Source organism: Salmo trutta, chromosome 19 (assembly GCF_901001165.1).
Source record: "Salmo trutta chromosome 19, fSalTru1.1, whole genome shotgun sequence".
Taxonomy (NCBI): domain Eukaryota; kingdom Metazoa; phylum Chordata; class Actinopteri; order Salmoniformes; family Salmonidae; genus Salmo; species Salmo trutta.
The window spans coordinates 37,701,047-37,722,065 of record NC_042975.1 but is presented as its reverse complement, the minus strand read 5'-3'; the positions used below and the strand labels follow the sequence as shown (position 1 = coordinate 37,722,065).

General features: G+C 40.2%; 1 protein-coding gene across 1 annotated transcript in view; it reads right to left on the bottom strand.

Annotated features, from left to right (window-relative positions):
- Window positions 1-21,019, bottom strand: part of LOC115154535 (moesin) — a 34,755-nt gene that overhangs the window by 8,676 nt on the left and 5,060 nt on the right. Inside the window, exons 2-7 of the mRNA XM_029700843.1 lie at window positions 11,912-11,995; window positions 7,713-7,808; window positions 7,326-7,600; window positions 7,137-7,220; window positions 954-1,100; window positions 699-795 (exon numbers count right to left, since the gene is read on the bottom strand). Of these exons, the coding sequence (XP_029556703.1) occupies window positions 699-795; window positions 954-1,100; window positions 7,137-7,220; window positions 7,326-7,600; window positions 7,713-7,808; window positions 11,912-11,995 (783 nt within the window). The remainder of the gene's footprint in view (window positions 1-698; window positions 796-953; window positions 1,101-7,136; window positions 7,221-7,325; window positions 7,601-7,712; window positions 7,809-11,911; window positions 11,996-21,019) is intronic.

Here is a 21,019-nt window from a genome sequence, read left to right as displayed (position 1 = left end):
TGTGACTCCAAATCCAGACCTCCATGGGTTGATAAATTGGATTTCCATTGATTATTTTTGTGTGATTTTGTTGTCAGCACATTCAACTATGTAAAGAAAAAAGTATTTAATAAGATTATTTCTTTCATTCAGATCTAGGATGTGTTGTTTAAGTGTTCCCTTTATTTTTTTGAGCAGTATATATGTTAAGAATTCCAATTTGTTGTGGCCAATGTTAGCTAGGTGGCTAACATTAGCTAGCTCCAGGCTAGGGGTTAGGGGTAGGAGTTAGGTTAAGGTTAGGGTAAGGGTTAGCTAAAAGGGTTAAGATTAGGGGTAGGGTTAGCTAACATGCTAAGTAGTTGCTAAGTAGCTAAAAAGTAGTAGCTAAGTAGCTAAAATGCTAAAGTTGTCTTTGATGAGATTCGAACATGCAACCTTTGGGTTGCTAGACATTCGTTTTTGCCTCAAGTAACTTATGTAACCATACCAAATGTAACTTATGTAACCATACCAAATGTAACATATACTAATTACAGTGTCCGAGATGTATGTTTACTACGTTATGTCTGATCTATGAGACCAGTCCATACCAGTAATCTTTCTAAAAAGAATTATGGCAACAATAATTATTTTTTTGTCTCTAGGAGATACTGTATAATACTGTATAACCTTATAAACTATGGATGAGTACAGAGAGGGCATTGGTGGTTACATACTGGTGCTTTCTTGTCAATGGGTTTGATGACAAATTTCTTGTCGTTGAAGGAAATATTCCTGATTTCACTCCATGGGAATCCAATTTTAGGTGTCATCCTGTTGAGGCAAAAATAACATATAAACAGTGATATTTGCACTTAGTCATAATCAGAAAACAACCATTGTACCTAAGTTTGTACAGCATATGTTTAATATATTTCAGTCCCATATGTGTGAGTACCCCTGTGGTGTATATTTCGACATTAATCACTCACTTATCATTTTGTTCGTAAATGTTGAGTCCCAGGGCGTCTACTCCTAACCACAGCTCTGATCCTTTCTTGTTCTTGATGCTGAAGTAGTTGACACCGTACATCTCCAGGTCCTGGGCGATCTTCAGGTACTCCATCATTGAATCCTCTCTGTGGAAGTATTACAAATTACATTAAATCCTTTCTTTTTTTTTCAATGACTGGTGCAATGTTCACAAGTATGTGGTACATTTTCACAACGGTAAGCACAAAAAATCAAAACAGATGTTTCAAAAACTAAGTACATTTTCAATTGACTGAGTACAAAAAAACTAAGTCAAAGTAATTTGTTCACTGCACCAAATCACCCTTTCAATTTGCATACATATTCAATCTAGGTATCTGCTTTTCAAAATGTAATATTCACATTACTTTTGATATAATTTGTTTGTCATTTGTTAACAATACATTTAACTATCACTTAATCAAACTGTTCAAAACTGATAACTACTGAACCAAAATTATGTAGTGCCTAGTTTACGTACATGTACATAGTTTGATAACTGCTGAACACTGTAAAATAACTATCAATTTGACGTCAATTTATGTTGGAAAGTAAAACCAAATCATATATGGGTGTGGCTGTAAATACTACATCATAATTATCCATCAGCCAGTGTGTTTCAATAGGACAAAGTGGAACGAGTCACTGTATGTGCTAGCATTTGGAATTATAGTGTGGTGTACAATGTACTGCTGAAATAAATGGTTGTATATAGCAATATATTCCACTCATCTGAATTTCATTGATGAATCAGTTAGAGAGAAAGGCGATACTGTATCTATCAGTTGTCAAGTCATGTAGAAAAGGTTCTTGTACAATGTTGCATGGGGCAGAAATAGCATTCAACACCATGCTACACAAACATACATTTTTAAAATCACTTATTTAAGTTTTCACATTTTACAATCATAATAGGCTAGTTCATATACATACAATTTAGCTTTCACATCAATACATGCGTTCATAATTACATTACATGGTTTACATATTTAATAGTGTCCATGGAAGTTTCTGTAGGCCAGCTTTCTTCTTTTTAGTTTACATTTAAATCATTTAGCAGATGCTCTTATCCAGAGCAACTTACAGGAGCAATTAGGGTTAAGTTCCTTGCTCAACGGGACATCGACAGATGTCGGCTCAGGGATTCGAACCAGCAACTTTCCGGTTACTGGCCCAACGCTCTTAACCGCTAGGCTACCTGCCACCCTAGTTCTGTGTTGATTTGTTTAAAAATAGAGTTCGAGGGAACAAAAAGTTGTTTTATAGTCAATGCATCTTGTCTTCCAAATCTTATTGTTCACAATGCATATTATTGTCCACCATCATTCTTTAGTATTGTCATCTATGAGTATCGAAGACACCTACATCAAAATCAAAACTTGTCATCAGATCCCATATTTCTTTAGTTCTGTAGCAGTTGCATAAAAAGTGTTCTAAACTCTCTTCATCAAGACAATTAGGCATAAGACAAAATGTACTTTTAGCAAAACAGCTCCACTTTACTACAGCCCGCACTGGTAAACGTTGTACAGAAATCAACCATGCAGTATCTCTGTCAATTGTGTACTGAGTAGATTTTGAATGCACTCTTTAGTTTCTGCAGGGATCAGGGTTGCGGTATGCAACTTCACCACCATACATTTAATCAGATATCACTTTATAAATAGTTTTGTTCGAGTCACTGTTCCAGAATCCTTAAGAGTCTATTGACGCACCCGTGTCACGGGACTTGTCTGAAGGTAAACGGTACCAGTTTAAAAAAATGAATGGACGTACAATGCCTTCGGAAAGTATTCAGACCCCTTGACTTTTTCAACATTTTGTTACATTACAGCCTTATTCAAAAAAAAAAGTGTTTATCCTCATTAATCTACACACAATACCCCATAATGACAAAGCGAAAACAGGTTTTTAGAAATGTTTGCATAAAAATATAAACTAAAAAACTAAAACAGAAATACCTTATTTATATACAGTGAGAAGAAAAAGAATGTGAAACCTTTGGAATGACCTGAATTTCTCCATAAATTGGTCATAAAATTTGATCTGAACTTAATTTATTTTTAATTGAACCTTTATTTAACTAGGCAAGCCAGTTAAGAACAAATTCTTAATTACAAACCCGGACGACGCTGGGCCAATTGTGCGCCGCCCTATGGGACTCCCAATCACGACTGGATGTGATGCAGCCTGGATTCAGCACTGTTGCTACTCTCCGTAGGAGTGGCCGTCCTGCAAAGATGACTGCAAGAGCACAGCGCAGAATGCTCAATGAGGTTAAGAAGAATCCTAGAGTGTCAGCTAAAGACTTACAGAATTCTATGGAAAATGCTAACATCTCTGTTGACGAGTCTACAATACGTAAAACACTAAACAAGAATGGTGTTCATGGGAGGACACCACGGAAGAAGCCACTGCTGTCTAAAAAAAACATTGCTGCACATCTGAAGTTTGCAAAAGTGCACCTGGATGTTCCACAGCGCTACTGGCAAAATATTCTGTGGACAGATGAAACTACAGTTCAGTTGTTTGGAAGGAACACACAACACTATGTGTGGATAAAAAAAGGCACAACACACCAAAATCAAAACCTTATCCCAACTGTAAAGTATGGTGGAGGGAGCGGCATGGTGTGGGGCTGCTTTGCTGCCTCAAGGCCTGGACAGCTTGCTATCATCGACAGAAAAATGAATTCCCAAGTTTATAAAGACATTTGACAGGAGAATGTTAGACTATCTGTCCTGACCTCAACCCGATTGAGATGCTGTGGCATGACCTCAAGAGAGCAGTTCACACCAGACATCCCAAGAATATTGCTGAACTGAAACAGTTTTGTAAAGAGGAACGGTCCAAAATTTCTCCTGACCGTTGTGCAGGTCTAATCCGCAACTACAGAAAACGTTTGGTTGAGGTTATTGCTGCCAAAGGAGGGTCAACCTGTTATTAAATCCAAGGGTTCACATACTTTTTCCACCCTACACTGTGAATGTTTACACGGTGTGTTCAATAAAGACATGAACACGTATAATTGTTTGTGTGTTGTTAGTTTAAGCAGACTGTGTTTGTCTATTGTTGTGACCTAGATGAAGATCAGATCAAATTTTATGACCAATTTACGCAGAAATCCAGGTATTTCCAAAGGGTTCACATACTTTTTTTTGCTTCTGTAGGTATTCAGACCCTTTGCTGAGACTCGAAATTGAGCTCAGGTGCATCCTGTTTTCATTGATCATCCTTGAAATGTTTCTACAACTTGATTGGAGTCCACCTGTGGTAAATTCAATTGATTGGAAATTATTTGGATAGGCACACACCTGTCTAAATAAGGTCTCACAGTTGACAGTGCATGTCAGAACAAAAACCATGCCATGAGGTCGAAGGAATTATCCGTAGAGTTCTGAGACAGGATTGTGTCTAGGAACAGACCTGGGGAAGACCAGGATTGTGTCTAGGAACAGACCTGGCCACCTGGCCAAACTGAGCAATCGGGGGAGAAGGGCCTTGGTCAAGGAGGTGACTGCAGGGGCAGGGGAAGGGAGGCTTTGGGACAAGTCTCTGAATATAGTTGAGTGGCCCAGCCGGAGCCCGGACTTAAACCAGATCAAACATCTCTGGGGGGGGGGGGGGGGGGGGGGGGGGGGATCGCTAAAACTGTTTTTCTTTTGTCATTATGGGGTACTGTGTGTAGAATGAGGGGGAAAAAAATACATTTTAATCAATTTTACAATCAGGCTGTAACCTAACAAAATGTGAAAAAAGTCAAGGGGTCTGAATACTTTCCGAAGGCATTGCATATAGATCCCGAGTAATTTCATTTCATATTTAATTTCTATATGGATGGGAGGTTTAGAAAGCTCATCAGTCATCCAAACTCCTGTTTTTACCATAGCCAACTACTTAACAATACCCCTAGTAGGATAATGAAACTGTATTTTTCAACATGCTCACAACATGTCATTGGATTAAAATGATAAAAATTGTGGTTTGCAAACAAATAACTGTGCATGTCAAGTTATGGTAAAATGCTCTCATGGTATTTCACAAAAGATTCACAAAAACCTAGATTTTGCATGAATGACTCAGGGGTGAAAGATGTATTAAACGCCAATGAATACACAATCAAATGTTTTGAACATAACATAGGGGGCATTACAAGTGTTATCAGTTTAGAGTAGTGATTGGACGATTGATACCAGAGCTCCGACGCTCCGATGCAGTTTTCAAAGCACTACTGATTGGACACAATGTAGCGATGCTTGTATCAAAGTAACAATACCACATGATGATACTGATACACTACTGATTTATTACTCGTTTCGAAGCATATACCAATGATGGATAGTTTCAAAATAACATTACCACATGATCAATGGCATCCGAAGCTTCGGTTGATCACATGCTTTTTCGAAACAGGTGTTGCAAAATGCGAGATTCCACTGATTTCGCTGTGGTGCTTTCTTTGATGCAAAGTTGCTTTCAAACACCAACCTCTACTGGACACCTTATTTACCAATTTACTTAGATATTTTTCCGTTTACAGCACCTAAACGGTAGCTCAGCAGGTAGGGATGGAGATTTGGGATAAGACATCAGCATAGGTACAAGATTGAATCTTGGCTATAGTTAAAAAAGAATTTACTGTGAACCATCTTCCCACTGTTGTTCAAATAATTTGTTTTATTTAGTGTAGCCTATGATCATCTTCTGTCTTCAGCATCCTAAATAATACCACGGATGCACAGTTTTGGAAAACATAGAGTACCAGGAGGCAAAAAGGGTAAGTAGAATGTGGGATGCAAACCCCATATTCTAACTAAATTTAGTTTACCAACACTCACACCTATCCATTGTGCCACAAAGTTTTGATAGATGCAATGGGAAAACAAGTCTATATAAACATAAAAAAACACTAATTTATTCCTGTTCAGCAGATGTCAATAATGTGTTAAAAGATCAGTGTAATAAAAGAAAATGTCACTACAATTTGGTGAAAGCCCCAAAAGGGTTTAGAAAGCCTTGATTTCCCATCACTAGTTTAGGGTTTTTAAAGGTCCAATGCAGACGCTTTGATCTCAATATCAATGTCACGACCTGACCATAGAGAGCCTTTTTTTCTCTATGTTGGTTAGGTCGGGGTGTGACTAGGGTGGGTTATCTAGGTTGTTTTATGTCTATGTTGGCCTGGTATGGTCCCAATCAGAGGCAGCTGTTTATCGTTGTCTCTAATTGGGGATCATATTTAGGCAGCCATTTCCCCACTGTGTTTTGTGGGACCTTGTTTTGAGTTAGTGCATGTAGCACTGCTGTCGTTACGGTTAGTTGTTTGTTTCCTTTTTTGTTTTGTGAGTTTCATTAAATAAAAGATGTGGAACTCAGAGCACGCTGCGCCTTGGTCCGTCTCTCCATACAACCGTAACAATCAAATCATTTCCAGGTAACAATTAAGTACATTACTGTGATTGATTTCAATTAAAATGGTAAAAATAATTTACAAAATCTGAGAGTGGTCTAAGTGGGGAGGGAAAAAGTGAAATCTAGCTATTATTGGCAAAGAGATTTGGAACACTCTTTCTTATTGGTCTATTAACTAATTTACCACCTGGTGATGTCACCAGGCAGGCCAAAACTCCATCCCACCAAAACAGGCTGAAATTTCAGCCGGTCTTTTCTAACAGCTCTTACACAAAAAGGGCATTATCATTATTTTCACAACCTCATAGTGTGGAAATATACTGTACATATAACACAGGAATATCACGTTATTGACTGCACTGGGCCTTCAAGAGTTTAGAAAATATGCCACTTACATCTAAAAAAATGCACCAAAGTAAGCACAGAAGGAACACAAGCAGTTAAGTTATTTGAAGACTACCAGCTAGGTAGCTGCCATAGTTGTTAATAGGAGTTGATGGTCAAGATGCTTCAAAACATCACAGCACATGCTTTCACATAATCAAGCTCTCAGAGTGAATAGATTTGCACTCTATGAGAGAAGCTTAAGCAATTTTCACCATGATGTGGTATGTCCTACTGTGCAGACATACTCAACTTTCAATTGAAACCAATAGAGATGTTTCTCAGGCCAGGGACAACAGAGCTAGGAGGGGTGAGTAAGTAATGTCTGTGTGTGTGTGATTCAGTACCTGAGCATGCCCTTGTGTTCCTCATGCCACACCTGGATTCTCTCCTCCCACTGCTCCTTGTTGAGCTTGTGCTGGTCCAGGACCCTAAAAACACAAAGACAAAATTATATGACACCATAAAAACATGAGAGAGTACGAAGGTGCAATCAAAAAGTGTTATGTAGACTCTATAGATGGTGGAGGCCTCACCTCTGAGGCAGCAGTTTTTCACTGGACAGGTATCCTGGCAAGTGAATGTCCTTGTTGTAATCGGCGTACTTGGCCTGCACGGCGTAGGAGGCCAGCAGCACAGCCGTCTCCGGGGGGCAGTAGATGTCATCGTTGAGGATCCCTTCCTTTACCTGCAGGAAGAACAGCCTCTGGGTGGCCTCCTGGATCAGCTCCTCTGACACATCCTCAGGGAAGAACTTGGCCCGGAACTTGAACAGCAGTGGGCTCTCCTTCCTTACATCCTGGGCTGTCACCTAGGGTCAGGGGTCATAAAGATGAGTGGAGGCGCCAGGAGCAGTTTCTCTTTTACTTAAGGTGGCATGGAAGCCTTGTTCACTATATCCTTGTTTAAATGGAGGCGCTCACCTTCTTATTGAGCTTGAGCCATGTCGAGAAACCCTTTGTATCCTGGTACTGCAGACCAAAGAACCACACCTCCCGCAGTCCGATTGTCTTCACAACCTTAGGGCACACCATTTTTTTTAAATGTAACCCAACTCTTAACAGGGGTTAACTGTGTTAAATTGTTTGTGAAAACAGTGTTACATGACATTCTTGTTTCAGGTCAGGTTTTAACTTAGGTAATGGTGCATGATGGTTGAGTCATTAATTTAAAATAATCGAAAGATTTAATCCTCTCAAGTTTAGTCTTTCTATACAGTTATATCAAATTATACTGAGGAAATGAATACAGAAGCATCTTAGCTTAGTACTTAGATATTCAACTTATCTTTCAAATTAATACCGTGCTTGATTTCATTTTCAGATGAAAACAAAAATACAGAATCAAATACCCATTTCAAAGCTAAACCTATCAACAATGCTAAAATAGTAAGCTAACTGCTTGAATTTTTAAACACACTGAACTCATTCACAAAATTGGATATAAATGATTAAATGCTGGCCTGAGGGATAATGCAGTTGCCAGCCATTTCCTAAGAGTAATTGCTTGGACCTACATGGTTAACAACAGTTTAAGCTCAACATAACTTAACTCCTCATGTTCTACCCTAGACATTGGTACTCTTTGTTATATCAGTAGATCGTCTCTCTCTCTCACACACACACACACACACACACAAACAAACAGAAGATTTGGATCCATTAGGCTAACTAGTGAAAGGCACCCATTGTCTGTATTATCAAAACTAGATTGAAATAAGAATTAAGTCACACGTTAAACTTCGTGCTCCAGCATTTCTCCCCTTACAGCTCTCTGTCTGATAGACCGAGTAAAAATACAGTGGAAACTCTTATCTAATGGCTGTGGAGGGAGTCATCTAGTCCCCTGCCCAGATTGCCCACTACACCAACTGCCACTTACAGGGAGGGGTCTGTAGGCCGTCCTGACACAGATATGTCAGGACAGCAAAGTCCACACTTCATTTAAAAATCTCTCATAATAAAAGTAAGAGAAACAAAAAAAATCTGATTATAAGCATGAAGTGAAATAGGGATGACACAACAGCCATAATAAGATTGGTGATGGATGCCTTGGGGGTGATTCGAGAGTCTGGCCCTTCTGCTAAAACAATAGAGACATTCTCTGAGGCCAGGCTGGCCTGCCATATAGCCATGACATATTTCTGTCTGAGAGAGCCACTGTAAAACTGGTGGGACCAAAACCTCTCCTCTCCTCACACAAACCGGCATGGCAGAAAAGTTTGAGACGGTTAGGGACTGATAACCACCCATGCATTACATTCCTTGGAGAAAGGAAAGGGAAAGGGGGATACCTAGTCAGTTGTACAACTGACTGCCTTCAAGACACATCTGCTGTGTTTACATTGGCTGTGTAAACAGCCTGGTAGGGATGTTTCCCATTAAGAAGACAATGTTTATACACACTACCACTGCCTGCACATCACACCATCACCAAAACTCAGTCAAGGCAGTTTAGAATCACGATGTACAATATATATACTAAAGTATGTGGACACCCCTTCAAATGATTGGATTTGGCAATTTCAGCCACATCCGTTGCTGGAAGGTTTATAAAATTGAGCACAAAGCCATGCAATCTCCATAGACAACTATTGGCAGAAGAATGGCCTTACTGAAGAGCTTAGTGACTTTAAACGTGGCACCGTCATAGGATGCCACCTTTCCAACAGGTCAGTTCGTCAAATTTCTGCCCTGGTCAACTGTAAGTGCTGTTATTGTGAAGTGGAAACGTCTAGGAGCAACAATGGCTCAGCTGCGAAGTGGTAGGCCATACAAGCTCACAGAACGGGACCGCTGAGTGCTGAAGCACGTAACAATTGTCTGTCCTCGGTTGCAACACTCACTACGTTCGTGGGCAATGAATAATAAATTACATCATCTCCCCCCCTCAACCAGTATTCTACAAGAAAACAGACACAAGGGACAACAGACACACCGGTCTCTACATTGCAGATGAGCTGAAGGCAGTCATCAATGACCTTGGACCACAGAAGGTATTTTCACTGGTGACAGACAATGCTGTGAATATGAAGGCTGCTTGGTCTAAAGTGGAGGAGCCCTACCCTCACATCACACCTATTGGCTGTGCTGCTCATGCATTGAATCTGCTCCTCAAGGACATCATGACACTGAAAACAATGGATACACTCTACAAGAGAGCCAAGGAAATGGTTAGGTATGTGAAGGGTCATCAAGTTATAGCAGCAATCTACCTCACCAAGCAAAGTGAGAAGAATAAGAGCACCACATTGAAGCTGCCCAGCAACATCCGTTGGGGTGGTGTTGTCATCATGTTTGACAGTCTCCTGGAGGGGAAGGAGTCTCTCCAAGAAATGGCCATATCATAGTCTGCCAATATGGACAGCCCCATCAAGAGGATCTTCCTGGATTATGTATTTTGGGAGAGTGATAAGCAGCCTGAAACTCCTGAAACCTATAGCAGTAGCCATTGTACGGATTGAGGGAGACAATGCCATCCTGTCTGATGTTCAAAATCTGCTTGTAAGAGAAGAAATCCGTAGTGCCCTGCCCACTGTTGCCCCAAGCAGAGGAAACTGCAGTTCTGAAATACATCAAAAAGACTTCTGCCTGAAGCCCATACACGACGCAGCGTACATGTTGGACCCCAAGTATGCTGGCAAGAGCATCCTGTCTGGTGCAGAAATCAACAAGGCCTATGGTGTCATCACTACTGTGTCTCGCCACCTTGGCCTGGATGAGGGCAAGGTTCTTGGCAGTCTGGAGAAGTACACTTCCAAGCAAGGGCTTTGTGATGGAGATGCAATATGGCAGTCGTGCCAACATATCTCATCAGCCACCTGGTGAAAGCGACTGTGGATCTGAGGCTCTTTCTCCTGTTGCCTCCATTCATCCTCCAAATCCCACCAACATCAGCTGCCTCAGAGCGCAACTGGTCCTTGTTTCAGGTGCCCATCCAGGCAAATTTGAGGCTTTTTGAGCCTGACAACGAGCCATCCTCAACAAGGTTGGAAAGTGACAGTGAACATGAGGCCTCAGAGTCTGATGTTCAAGAGGTGGACATTGAAGAGGTCCAGGGAGAAGACATGAGAGGAAGACAACCAAAGCCTTAGTTTCTAGACTATCATTTTACAGATGTATGTTGAAAACCTTTTTGGGAGATACAATGGATCATTGGGGATCATTCAATATTCTCTTTCTTTTGTTGTTCAGTGAAATCATCCCATGTGAAGAGTCAACTCACTTAATTAAAGTTTAATTCGTAACTAAAATGTTTTTTTTTATTTCTATTGGAAGGATTTCATAATTTGCAATTATGTCTACTTATGATAAGCTAAAAGGTTTATGTTTCTGTCTCTATATGATATGATAAATATATCCAATGCAAAAGAACATCTACATTTAAATGGTATTGATATTAATTTGCATATATTTCCTATTAATTCCCATATATTCCCGTTACTTCCATATATTCCCGTTAATTCACAGGGAAATTTTCCACCTCTGAATATTCCCCAAAATGTGCAACCCTAGGCGTGACACTAATTCTCGTGGCTGAACGGAAGCAAGTCGCTGCAGCAATGATCCAACATCTAGTGGAAAGCCTCCCAGAAGAGTGGAGGCTGTTATAGCTGCAAAGGGTGTACTGTATTGTAAAATAAGAATTTGTTCTTAACTGACTTGCCAAGTTAAAGGTTAAGTAAAAAAATACAAATAAATAAAAGAGGGGACCATATTAATGCCCATGAAGCATATTTCTAATGGTGTAATTTCAATGAGAGAGCACATGTTCACCAGGGGAGATTACTCCGCCCACATGGAAAGCAAGTGCAAATGAAAAGTTAACAGGACAAAGCGTGCCTTTATTGTCTTGGAAATGGAGTTCCTTTGTGCTGCCAGTGGATTCTATGACTAACATTCTGTCTGCAGCTGAAGAGAGACCAGAGCCTACGCCATAGAGCACAGCTTGACTCAATGAAAGGAACAGTGAGAGAGTGAGAGTTCCTCTTAAAATAGACCACTCCAGTCCCCCCACTGGGCTCCCATTCCCCTGCTTGCAATTTACACTGATTGGCAATGAATGAAAGCACAGCAAGAACATGTAATTTGCCTTGTTTCAGTAGAGCAAGCAATGTTCTTACCTGGTCGAAGAGTTGCTTTCCCGTTGTGTTGGCCTGGATGGCAAACTCCAACTCTGCATCCATTGTGGTAACTCGCACACTAATCTGTTGAGGAAACCAAAATAATAGTTAGTACGCTATGACTGACAACCAATGAATTCTGTCAAAATAAATGTTTCTTTTTACATGTGATGGTATAACTGATTTACAACAAATTTGCTTATAAATTTGATGCCGCCGACTGAGAATTTGAGATTGATTTGAGAATCAATCTACATTATAGAGACTGTTATAGAGTTCCTTACAGTGATTTATGCAAATACAAAAGTACTTTTTTGATTGATCAATGGGGAATAGGCCTTATAGGCATTAGCATGAACCATCACCTGCCTATGACCCCAGGCATTAGGGTTTTTACAGCAGGTCAGGAGTGGACCTACATGACAATACAGGGCCAGGAAAATAAGCACACTAACTTCGCAAAAACTATTTTTGATTAAACATTTTGTCAGAGTAACTTATAACATCTCTTGAAAGATTTACAGTTATAGCAGGGTGGATACACATAGTTCCAGAATAAATGGTGTCCAAAATATCACAGTGGAACAGATTAATGAGCAGGCAGCTAATGCATCATAGTACATCAGTTAGGTTCCAAATACCACTTCGACGGCGGTAACCAAAAGCCATAATACAACCATAACAGATCATACAGATATCCCTCTAGTGGTGTGGGGGCTGTGCTTTGACAAAGTGGGTGGGGTTATATCCTGCCTGTTTGGCCCTGTCCGGGTGTATCGTCGGATGAGGCCACAGTGGCCCTGTTGGTCATCTATGAACATTTGAACATCTTGGCCATGTTCTGTTATAATCTCCACTCGGCACAGCTAGAAGAGGACTGGCCACCCCTCATAGCCTGGTTCCTCTCTAGGTTTCTTCCTAGGTTCTGGCCTTTCTAGGGAGTTTTTCCTAGCCACCGTGCTTCTACTCCTGCATTGCTTGCTGTTTGGGGTTTTAGGCTGGGTTTCTGTACAGCACTTTGAGATATCAGCTGATGTAAGAAGGGCTTTATAAATAAATTTGATTTGATACGATTTAGGCTGATATTCAACCACAACTTTAATCAAAGCAGCATGTAACATTTGTCTTAATTCGAGATACTTTTTGCATGTTCATACTATTCCATTAAATACTCTTTGCATGTTAATTTACACTCCCTTACTCACTAGAGAGGGGAGGGTGGGGCAGACAATAACAATGTTTCAAAGGCATGGGAGAGAGGAGATTGCACTAAAATTATTGATCAGCCTCAAACCCCCCAAAAATGTTATAATAATAATGTCAGGAAATCTACTGAGGGAGGTATTATCAGCTTATATTAGAAAAAGAGGCACACTGACTCCACAGAAACCAAAGGGAAAATATATCAGTCTTTTCTCTTAATAATTAAAACTTGTCCACTAACAGAAATTTGATAACAGAACATTGAACAGAATTTATTGGGAGAAGATTTTACACAGAAGTAAAAACAATCTCTATATAGCTACTATACTGACACTGTGTCAAATGAAAGAGTTTAGCCACTGAGTATACCTCTCCGAATGAGTAGCTTCAGCAGAAAAACATTTTTGGTTTTAGCATACTAAGGAGACATGTTTTCCCCCAGCTCTCTTTCTCTACCAAGCTGCTCCACTACAGGAAGTAACCACATCCTCTGGTAGCTGGGCCTCGCAAGGCGAGAGCAAGCCACCCAACATGGAGCTCACTGAGACTGCATCCTGTAATTCATCACATTTCTGCTTGCCTGCCTGCCTCTCAAGAGATCACTTGTGCTCAGTGATTACACCAGCACAATTTCTCTTTTAGATTTTTTTAACACCCACACACACGTACATGCATGCAAAGAGGATAGCTCTCTATCTCACGGTTCTGCCCTCATTCGATATTTACTGTAGACTAATATGTGATTATGAAAAAACGTTGCTCTAATACCTGTGCAGTAACACAGTAATAATATGATACTTTTTGTAACAGCAAGCTGTACCATTTCTGTAATTACACAAGCATTATAAGGAATAGTAGCCTATTTAAAGACTGTTTTTACCTCTGGAATGTTGAAACACATGATGAAAGACTATCTACAGAGTCATATAAATGAGCAAAGTAACAAAAAAACACTTATACTAGCTTTGGGTCATTCAACACATATATTAGTATTGGGTTATCTTAATCATGACACCAAAACTGGAATTTAAAAAATGAACAAATTTGACCATATTTCTAGAATGATTCATATAACAGCAGGCATACAAAACCTGATGAGTTAGCCATCATGGATACCTCGATCCAGACAACTACAGTGCATTTGGAAAGTGTGCAGAACCTTTGACTTTTTCAAAATGTTGTTACGTTACAGCCTTATTCAAAAATGTATTAAAACAAAATTTTCCTCATCAATCTACATACAATACCGCCTAATGATACAATACCCCAAAGCAAAGCAAAATACCAAAGTAATTTTTTTGCAAATATATATAAAAAAAAGAAATCAGCATCCAAAAAACTGTTAGACAAACCAAAATATATTTTATATTTGAGATTTTTCAAAGTTGCCACCCTTTGCCTTGATCACAGCTTTGCACACACTTGGCATTTTCTCAACCAACTTTTTTTAACCTTTATTTATCTAGGCAAGTCAGTTAAATTAAGAACAAATTCTTATTTACAATGATGGCCTACCCCGGCCAAACCCAGACGACGCAGGGCCAATTTTGCCCCGCCGTACGGGGCTCCCAATCACGGCCGGATGTGATACAGCCTGGAATCGAACCAGGGACTGTAGTGACGCCTCTTGCACTGAGATGCAGTGCCTTAGACCGCTGCGCCACTCAGGAGCACTGAGGTTCATGAGGTAGTCACCTGGAATGCATTTCAATTAACAGGTGTGCCTTGTTAAAAGTTCATTTGTGGAATTTCTTTCCTTAATGCTTAGAGCCAATCAGTTGTGTTCTGACAAGGTAGGGGTGGTATACAGAAGATAGCCCTATTTGGTAAAAGACCAAGTCCATATTAAGGCAAGAACAGCTCAAATAAGCAAAGAGAAACGACAGTCCATCATCACTTTAAGACATGAATGTCAGTCAATACGGAACATTTCAAGAACTTTGAAAGTTTTTTCAAGTGCAGTCGCAAAAACCATCAAGCGCTATGATGAAACTGCCGCTCATGAGGACAGCCACAAAAAAGGAAGACCCAGAGTTACCTCTGCTGCAGAGGATAAGTTCATTAGAGTTACCAGCACCTCAGATTGCAGCCCAAATAAATGCTTCACAGAGTTCAAGTAACAGACACATCTCAACATCAACTGTTCAGAGGAGACTGCGTGAATCAGGCCTTCAAGGTCGAATTGCTGCAAAGAAACCACTACTAAACAACACCAAAAAGAAGAAGAGACTTGCTTGGGCCAAGAAACACGAGCCATGGACATTAGACCGGTGGAAATCTGGTGCTTTGCTGGTGACACTGTCAGCGATTTATTTAGAATTCAGGGCACATCACAGCATTCTGCAGCGATACACCATCCCATCTGGTTTGCTCTTAGTCCCACTATCATTTGTTTTTCAACAGGACAATTACCCAACACACCTCCAGGTTGTGTAAGAGCTATTTGACCAAGGAGCAGAGTGATGGAGTGCTGCATCAGATGACCTGGCCTCCACAATCACCTGACCTTAACCAAATTGAGATGGTTTGGGATGAGTTGGACCACAGAGTGAAGGAAAAGCAGCCAACAAGTGCTCAGCATATGTGGGAACTCCTTCAAGACTGTTGGAAAAGCATTCCTCATGAAGCTGGTTGAGAGAATGCCAAGAGTGTGCAAAGCTGTCATCAAGGCAAAGGGTGGCTACTTTGAAGAATCTCAAAAATAAATATTTTGATTTGTTAACTGATTCCATTTGTGTTATTTCATAGTTTTGATGTCTTCAATATTATTCTATTGTAGAAAATAGTATGAATAAAGAAAAACCCTTGAATGAGTAGGTGTGTCCAAACTGTTGACTGGTACTGTAAGTATTCAGACCCTTTACTCAGTACTTTGTAGCACCTTTGACAGTGATTACAGCCTCGAGTCTTCTTGGGTATGACACTACAAACTTGGCACACCTGTATTTTTGGAGTTCCTCCCATTATTCTCTGCAGATCTTCTCAAGCTATATCAGATTGGATGGGGAGCGTCGCTGCACAGCTATTTTCAGGTCTCTCCAGAGATTTTCGATCGGTTTCAAGTCCAGGCTTTGGCTGGGCCACTCAAGGACATTCAGAGACTGGTCCCAAAGCCACTCCTGCGTTGTCTTGGATGTGTGCTTAGGGTCATTGTCCTGTTGGAAGGTGAACATTTGCCACAGTCTGATGTCCTGAGCGCTCTGGAGCAAGTTTTCATCAAGGATCTCTCTGTACTTTGCCCCGTTGATCTTCCCTCGATTCTGACTAGTCTCCCAGGCACTGCCGCTGAGAAACATCCCCACCTCATGATGCTGCCACCACCATGCTTCACCGTAGGGATGGTGCCAGGTTCTCTCTAGATGTGACGCTTGGAATTCAATCTTGGTTTCATCAGACCAGAGAATCTTGTTTCTCATGGTCTGAGAATCCTTTAGGTGCCTTTTGGCAAACTCCAAGCAGGCTGTGATGTGCTTTTAACTGAGGAGTGGCTTCTGTCTGGCCACTCTACCATGAAGGCCTGATTGGTGGAGTGCTGCAGAGATGGTTGTCATTCTGGAAGGTTCTCCCATCTCCTCAGAGGAACTCTGGAGCTCTGTCAGAGTGACCATCAGGTTCTTGGCCACCTCCCTGACCAAGGCCCTTCTCCCCCGATTGCTCAGTTTGGCCGGGCAGCCAGCTCTAGGAAGAGTCGTGGTTGTTCCAAGCTTCTTCCATTTAAGAATGATGGAGGCCACTGTGTTCTTGGGGACCTTCAATGCTGTAGACATTTATTGATACCCCTTCCCCAAGATCTATGCCTCAACACAATCCTGTCTTGGAGCTCTACAGACAATTTCTTCGACCTCATGGCTTGGTTTTTGGTCTGACATGCACTGTCAACTGTGGGACCTTATATAGACAGGTTGGTGCCTTTCCAAGTCATGACCAATCAATTGAATTTACCACAGGTGGACTCCAATCAAGTTGTAGAAACATCTGAAGGATGATCAATGGAAACAGGATGCACCTGAGCTCAATTTCGAGTCTCATAGCAAAGGGTCTGAATACTTACGTAAATAAGATATGTTTTTTTATTTGTAATATATTAGCAAAAATGTCTAAAAACCTGTTTTTGCTTTGACATTATGGGGTATTGTGTGTAAATTGACAAGGATTCTTTGTATCCACTTTAGAATAAGGCTGTAACGTAACAAAATGTGGAAAAAGTAAAGGGGTCTGAATATTTTCCGAATGCGCTGTACATCATAGCCCAACACTCACAGAAGACTTAACCAGTATGCCCATAAAAGGAATGCAAAAAAGTGTGTAAGTCTTATGTCTGTTTTATGGTATTCAAGCTTTCTCCTGCTGTGTATCCTAAACATATTTCCTATGCTGTGAGAGTGATTAATACAGCTATATTGACAAGGCTCCACGTTCTCTTTCCTCTCAAAAATGTAAATGCACAATCAGCCAGCCTGTATTTCAGTGTGTGGGGGGACGGGACAGTACGCCTGAGCTGAGCCACAACAGCATGCCTTATTTTCCAGTTGTGTGGCTGATTAGTGCTGCGTTCTTTCCCCTCTGTGTCAGCAGGCCCCGATTCGCTGGTCAGGCCACTTGTCACCCTGCCACTTCCTGTCATCACCGGCGGGCCGGTGGGACAGAGCAGAGGGCTGGAGAGGGTAAAGCTTTGGCTGGAATGAGGCCTGGCGGTGTCATACAGACAAGAGGGCTGTATAGTAGAGCTGTGACTGGGCCAAGGTCTGTAGGAGCAGGAACTAACTAGGACCCAGACACATTCAGCCATCTACAAGTGAATAGTACAAACCCTTGACATGGTTGGTTTTCAAACAAATACAACTCTACTTCAGCAGTGCATATTTGAATTCCTTGTTTTCTTCAAATGTATGATTTAACAATATCTGGGACACATTTCTCATAAAGGTTTTACCTAACTTTGTAGGGGGAGAGATGAATAAAGCAACTGTGTATTTCTGACAAAGTCAGAGCCCAGTTTTCTATGGAGTGGTTAGCCTGAGGATGTTTCATAATTTCCTCTACCATGTCTTGGCAACATGAACATAACATTTGCCAGTGAAATTAAGCTTTAAGTGCATTTGCAGCGCACTGGGAAATATTTCACCATGATTAAGATACAAGGCTATTCCATGAGTGATAACATATTTATAAACAAGTTAGGGCCTATAACTATCTATTACCATAGCCATTTATTTTACAGTATAAACTATGAACTGAGTCACACCACAAATGTGAGTTGAATCTAAATTCAGTGATTCTTTGAACTTTGTTAATTGCCCTACAAGATCCAGTAAAACATTGATAAAAGTAGATTGCATGTAAGACCTACATTGTGTCCCACTCACTATGTTAAAAATGGATTTGTATTCATGATTTGATGAATCACCTAAATCATACACGATACTGTCTATTTTCCCAGCCAACCAGACAGACTGCTTAACATGACATAGCCTACTGATTAGACATCATTTCATTGTGTAGTTCAGGCCAACAGGTTCTTGGCTGCCAGTCATTGTTAAGAAGTGACTTTTCTGGGTAAAAATAGTTCATCTCTCAAGTGAAAAAGGAACTAAGAATGTGCAGTTCTGCCTGGTAAGGGTGGGTCTCACATGGCCAGAGTTCAGAAAACTTCTCACACACTATTATTAGAACAGCAGCAAAACATCACTCATCATAAGAGGACCAAGGATACACGTTAATGTTTCCATTTTGCCCTTCGGAACATTCAATGCCTTTTCTGTCTTGTAAAGGGAGTTTGATCATACTGAGCAGAAAACAAAGCTATAACAAACCTTAGCTATAGACTGTATTTCAGTAAAGTATGCACACTTTATGATAGCAAATTATTATAAACTGGGACACCAATCACTAGAAAAAAATAAAACATTTCTTTCCAACATTTCGGAATGCCTCCTCCTTTTAACTATCTCCTCGAGACATCTGTCTTTTTCAATTCGGCAAAGCCAAAAAGCCAACTATTTCACTGATATGATGATTGAAATACAAACAAATAAACTTCGAATGGGATTTTAAAAATCCTAAATATGTGGAAGTCAGGAACTGATGGATAATCCCTATACAGTACTATGTGGTTAGATTCTTGGTAACATATACTTTTATCTGTTTTGGGGTGAATTTTAACCATTCACAAAGTAGAAGCTAAAAGCTCACTCTAATTCCACGAAATTCTGAGATTTAGGTTAGCCTCAAACTATTACCTCTCTTCTCCATAGAGCAAACATGTTCTAAACTACTACTAAAGTCAGTTTTACAGAATCAATACATTTTCAATGATGTAGATTTTTTTCAGGTTTAATGTGTGAGTCTCTATTAGATTCAAGTTTGTTAAACTCACTGTACTATGACTTATCCTTTTTCCAAAACAGGTTCATGAATCACAGATAATGCCATCTCCTGTGTATTCAAACATCTTAAAAGCAACTACTTCAGCACATATTGATAAGGTCATTATCAGAATCATTATTGTTCACTTACTAAGCAATAATGCAGTGCTTTATGCTAACCAAGGGTGAGATCCTATGTAAAACATGAGGTTTGTTAGAAACAAAACTACATCTAAATCAACAAAAAACACAAAAAACAACAAAAGACAACTCACTGGTTGGTTTTCTGCAGCCAGGAAGAGAAGTTTCAGACCTGCCACACAGTTACTCTCCATTTACAGGCTAAAGCCCCCCAAAGGTTTGCATAATTTCTGCCTTTCACACACTCTACCGCCTGTGGCTTAGTTTATTACAAATTGTTAATCTCAACTCTGCTATGTGCGTTTACAGAGCTGCTTAATCTCTTTCTTACATAGCACTGGTCTTTCCACTTCATTTGTTTCTGTTTCTTGTTATTTGTGAAGAACTAACACTTCAGCTAACACAATTATACTCAAGCCAATATAGTAGTTCACTTCATGGATGGTAAGAAGTAGAAATGGCTGTTGATTAGAATATCATATTTCTGAAGGAAAGTAACCTCATAGAATACCAACACATTTCTTAGTGATGTGTAGAGTTATAGAGTCTAAAGGTACATCAAAAGGAAAGTTAACCAGAGTGCAAGTCACTTTTTATTGATGAAAGGGTCTTATGAATGTAATAAGATGTTTTATTTGATGTAAAATAGCATATTATAACATATGTACTATAACATTATCTGGGTAATCTGTTAACGAGACAGGAGTCAATTTGGTTTCTGACATGGGGTGACCTGTAGAAGTGCTTAAAAACATTAAGGGTCATTCCACATCAAAAAGCACAAGAAAGAGGCTTGACACCAACCACCTCAGATTGTGCTGAAATCGTTTCTGTAGTTAGAGACAAATAAGATTAGCATTTTATTTAAATATAATTTGATCTCTGAGAAATTAAGCTAATTGATTTGCACCTAGGGATGCACGGTAGTGCATATCGGAATCGGCCGATATTATTTAAAAATGCCAACATTGGTATTGGCAGATGTCTAGTTTAATGCCCTGATGTGCAAAACCGATGTCAAATCTGACGTGCATACCTATATAACGTCGGTGCATGACGTAATGATGCCACGTAAAATGTTGCGCTATACGTGCAACACAGCATTCCTAAACTAGCCCACAATGTCTGCTGTGTGGATCGAGCAGTCATTTGAAAGAGTAACAAAATTTCAGCGAGACAACTCAAAGGCGAAACCCATTAAAGCCAAGATATTGTCCTTCACAATCAACCGTTCTCTGTCGTGGGTGATGTTGGCTTTCACCGACTGGTCGAGCACCGGTACACAGGTGTGCTATTTTTCAGATGTTGCCCTACCGGAGTTACACAGTAATGGCGTCACTGCTATTAGCTTCACGACATACACACTACGGAACGCCGTTTGGGTCTTTGCGTGTCAAAA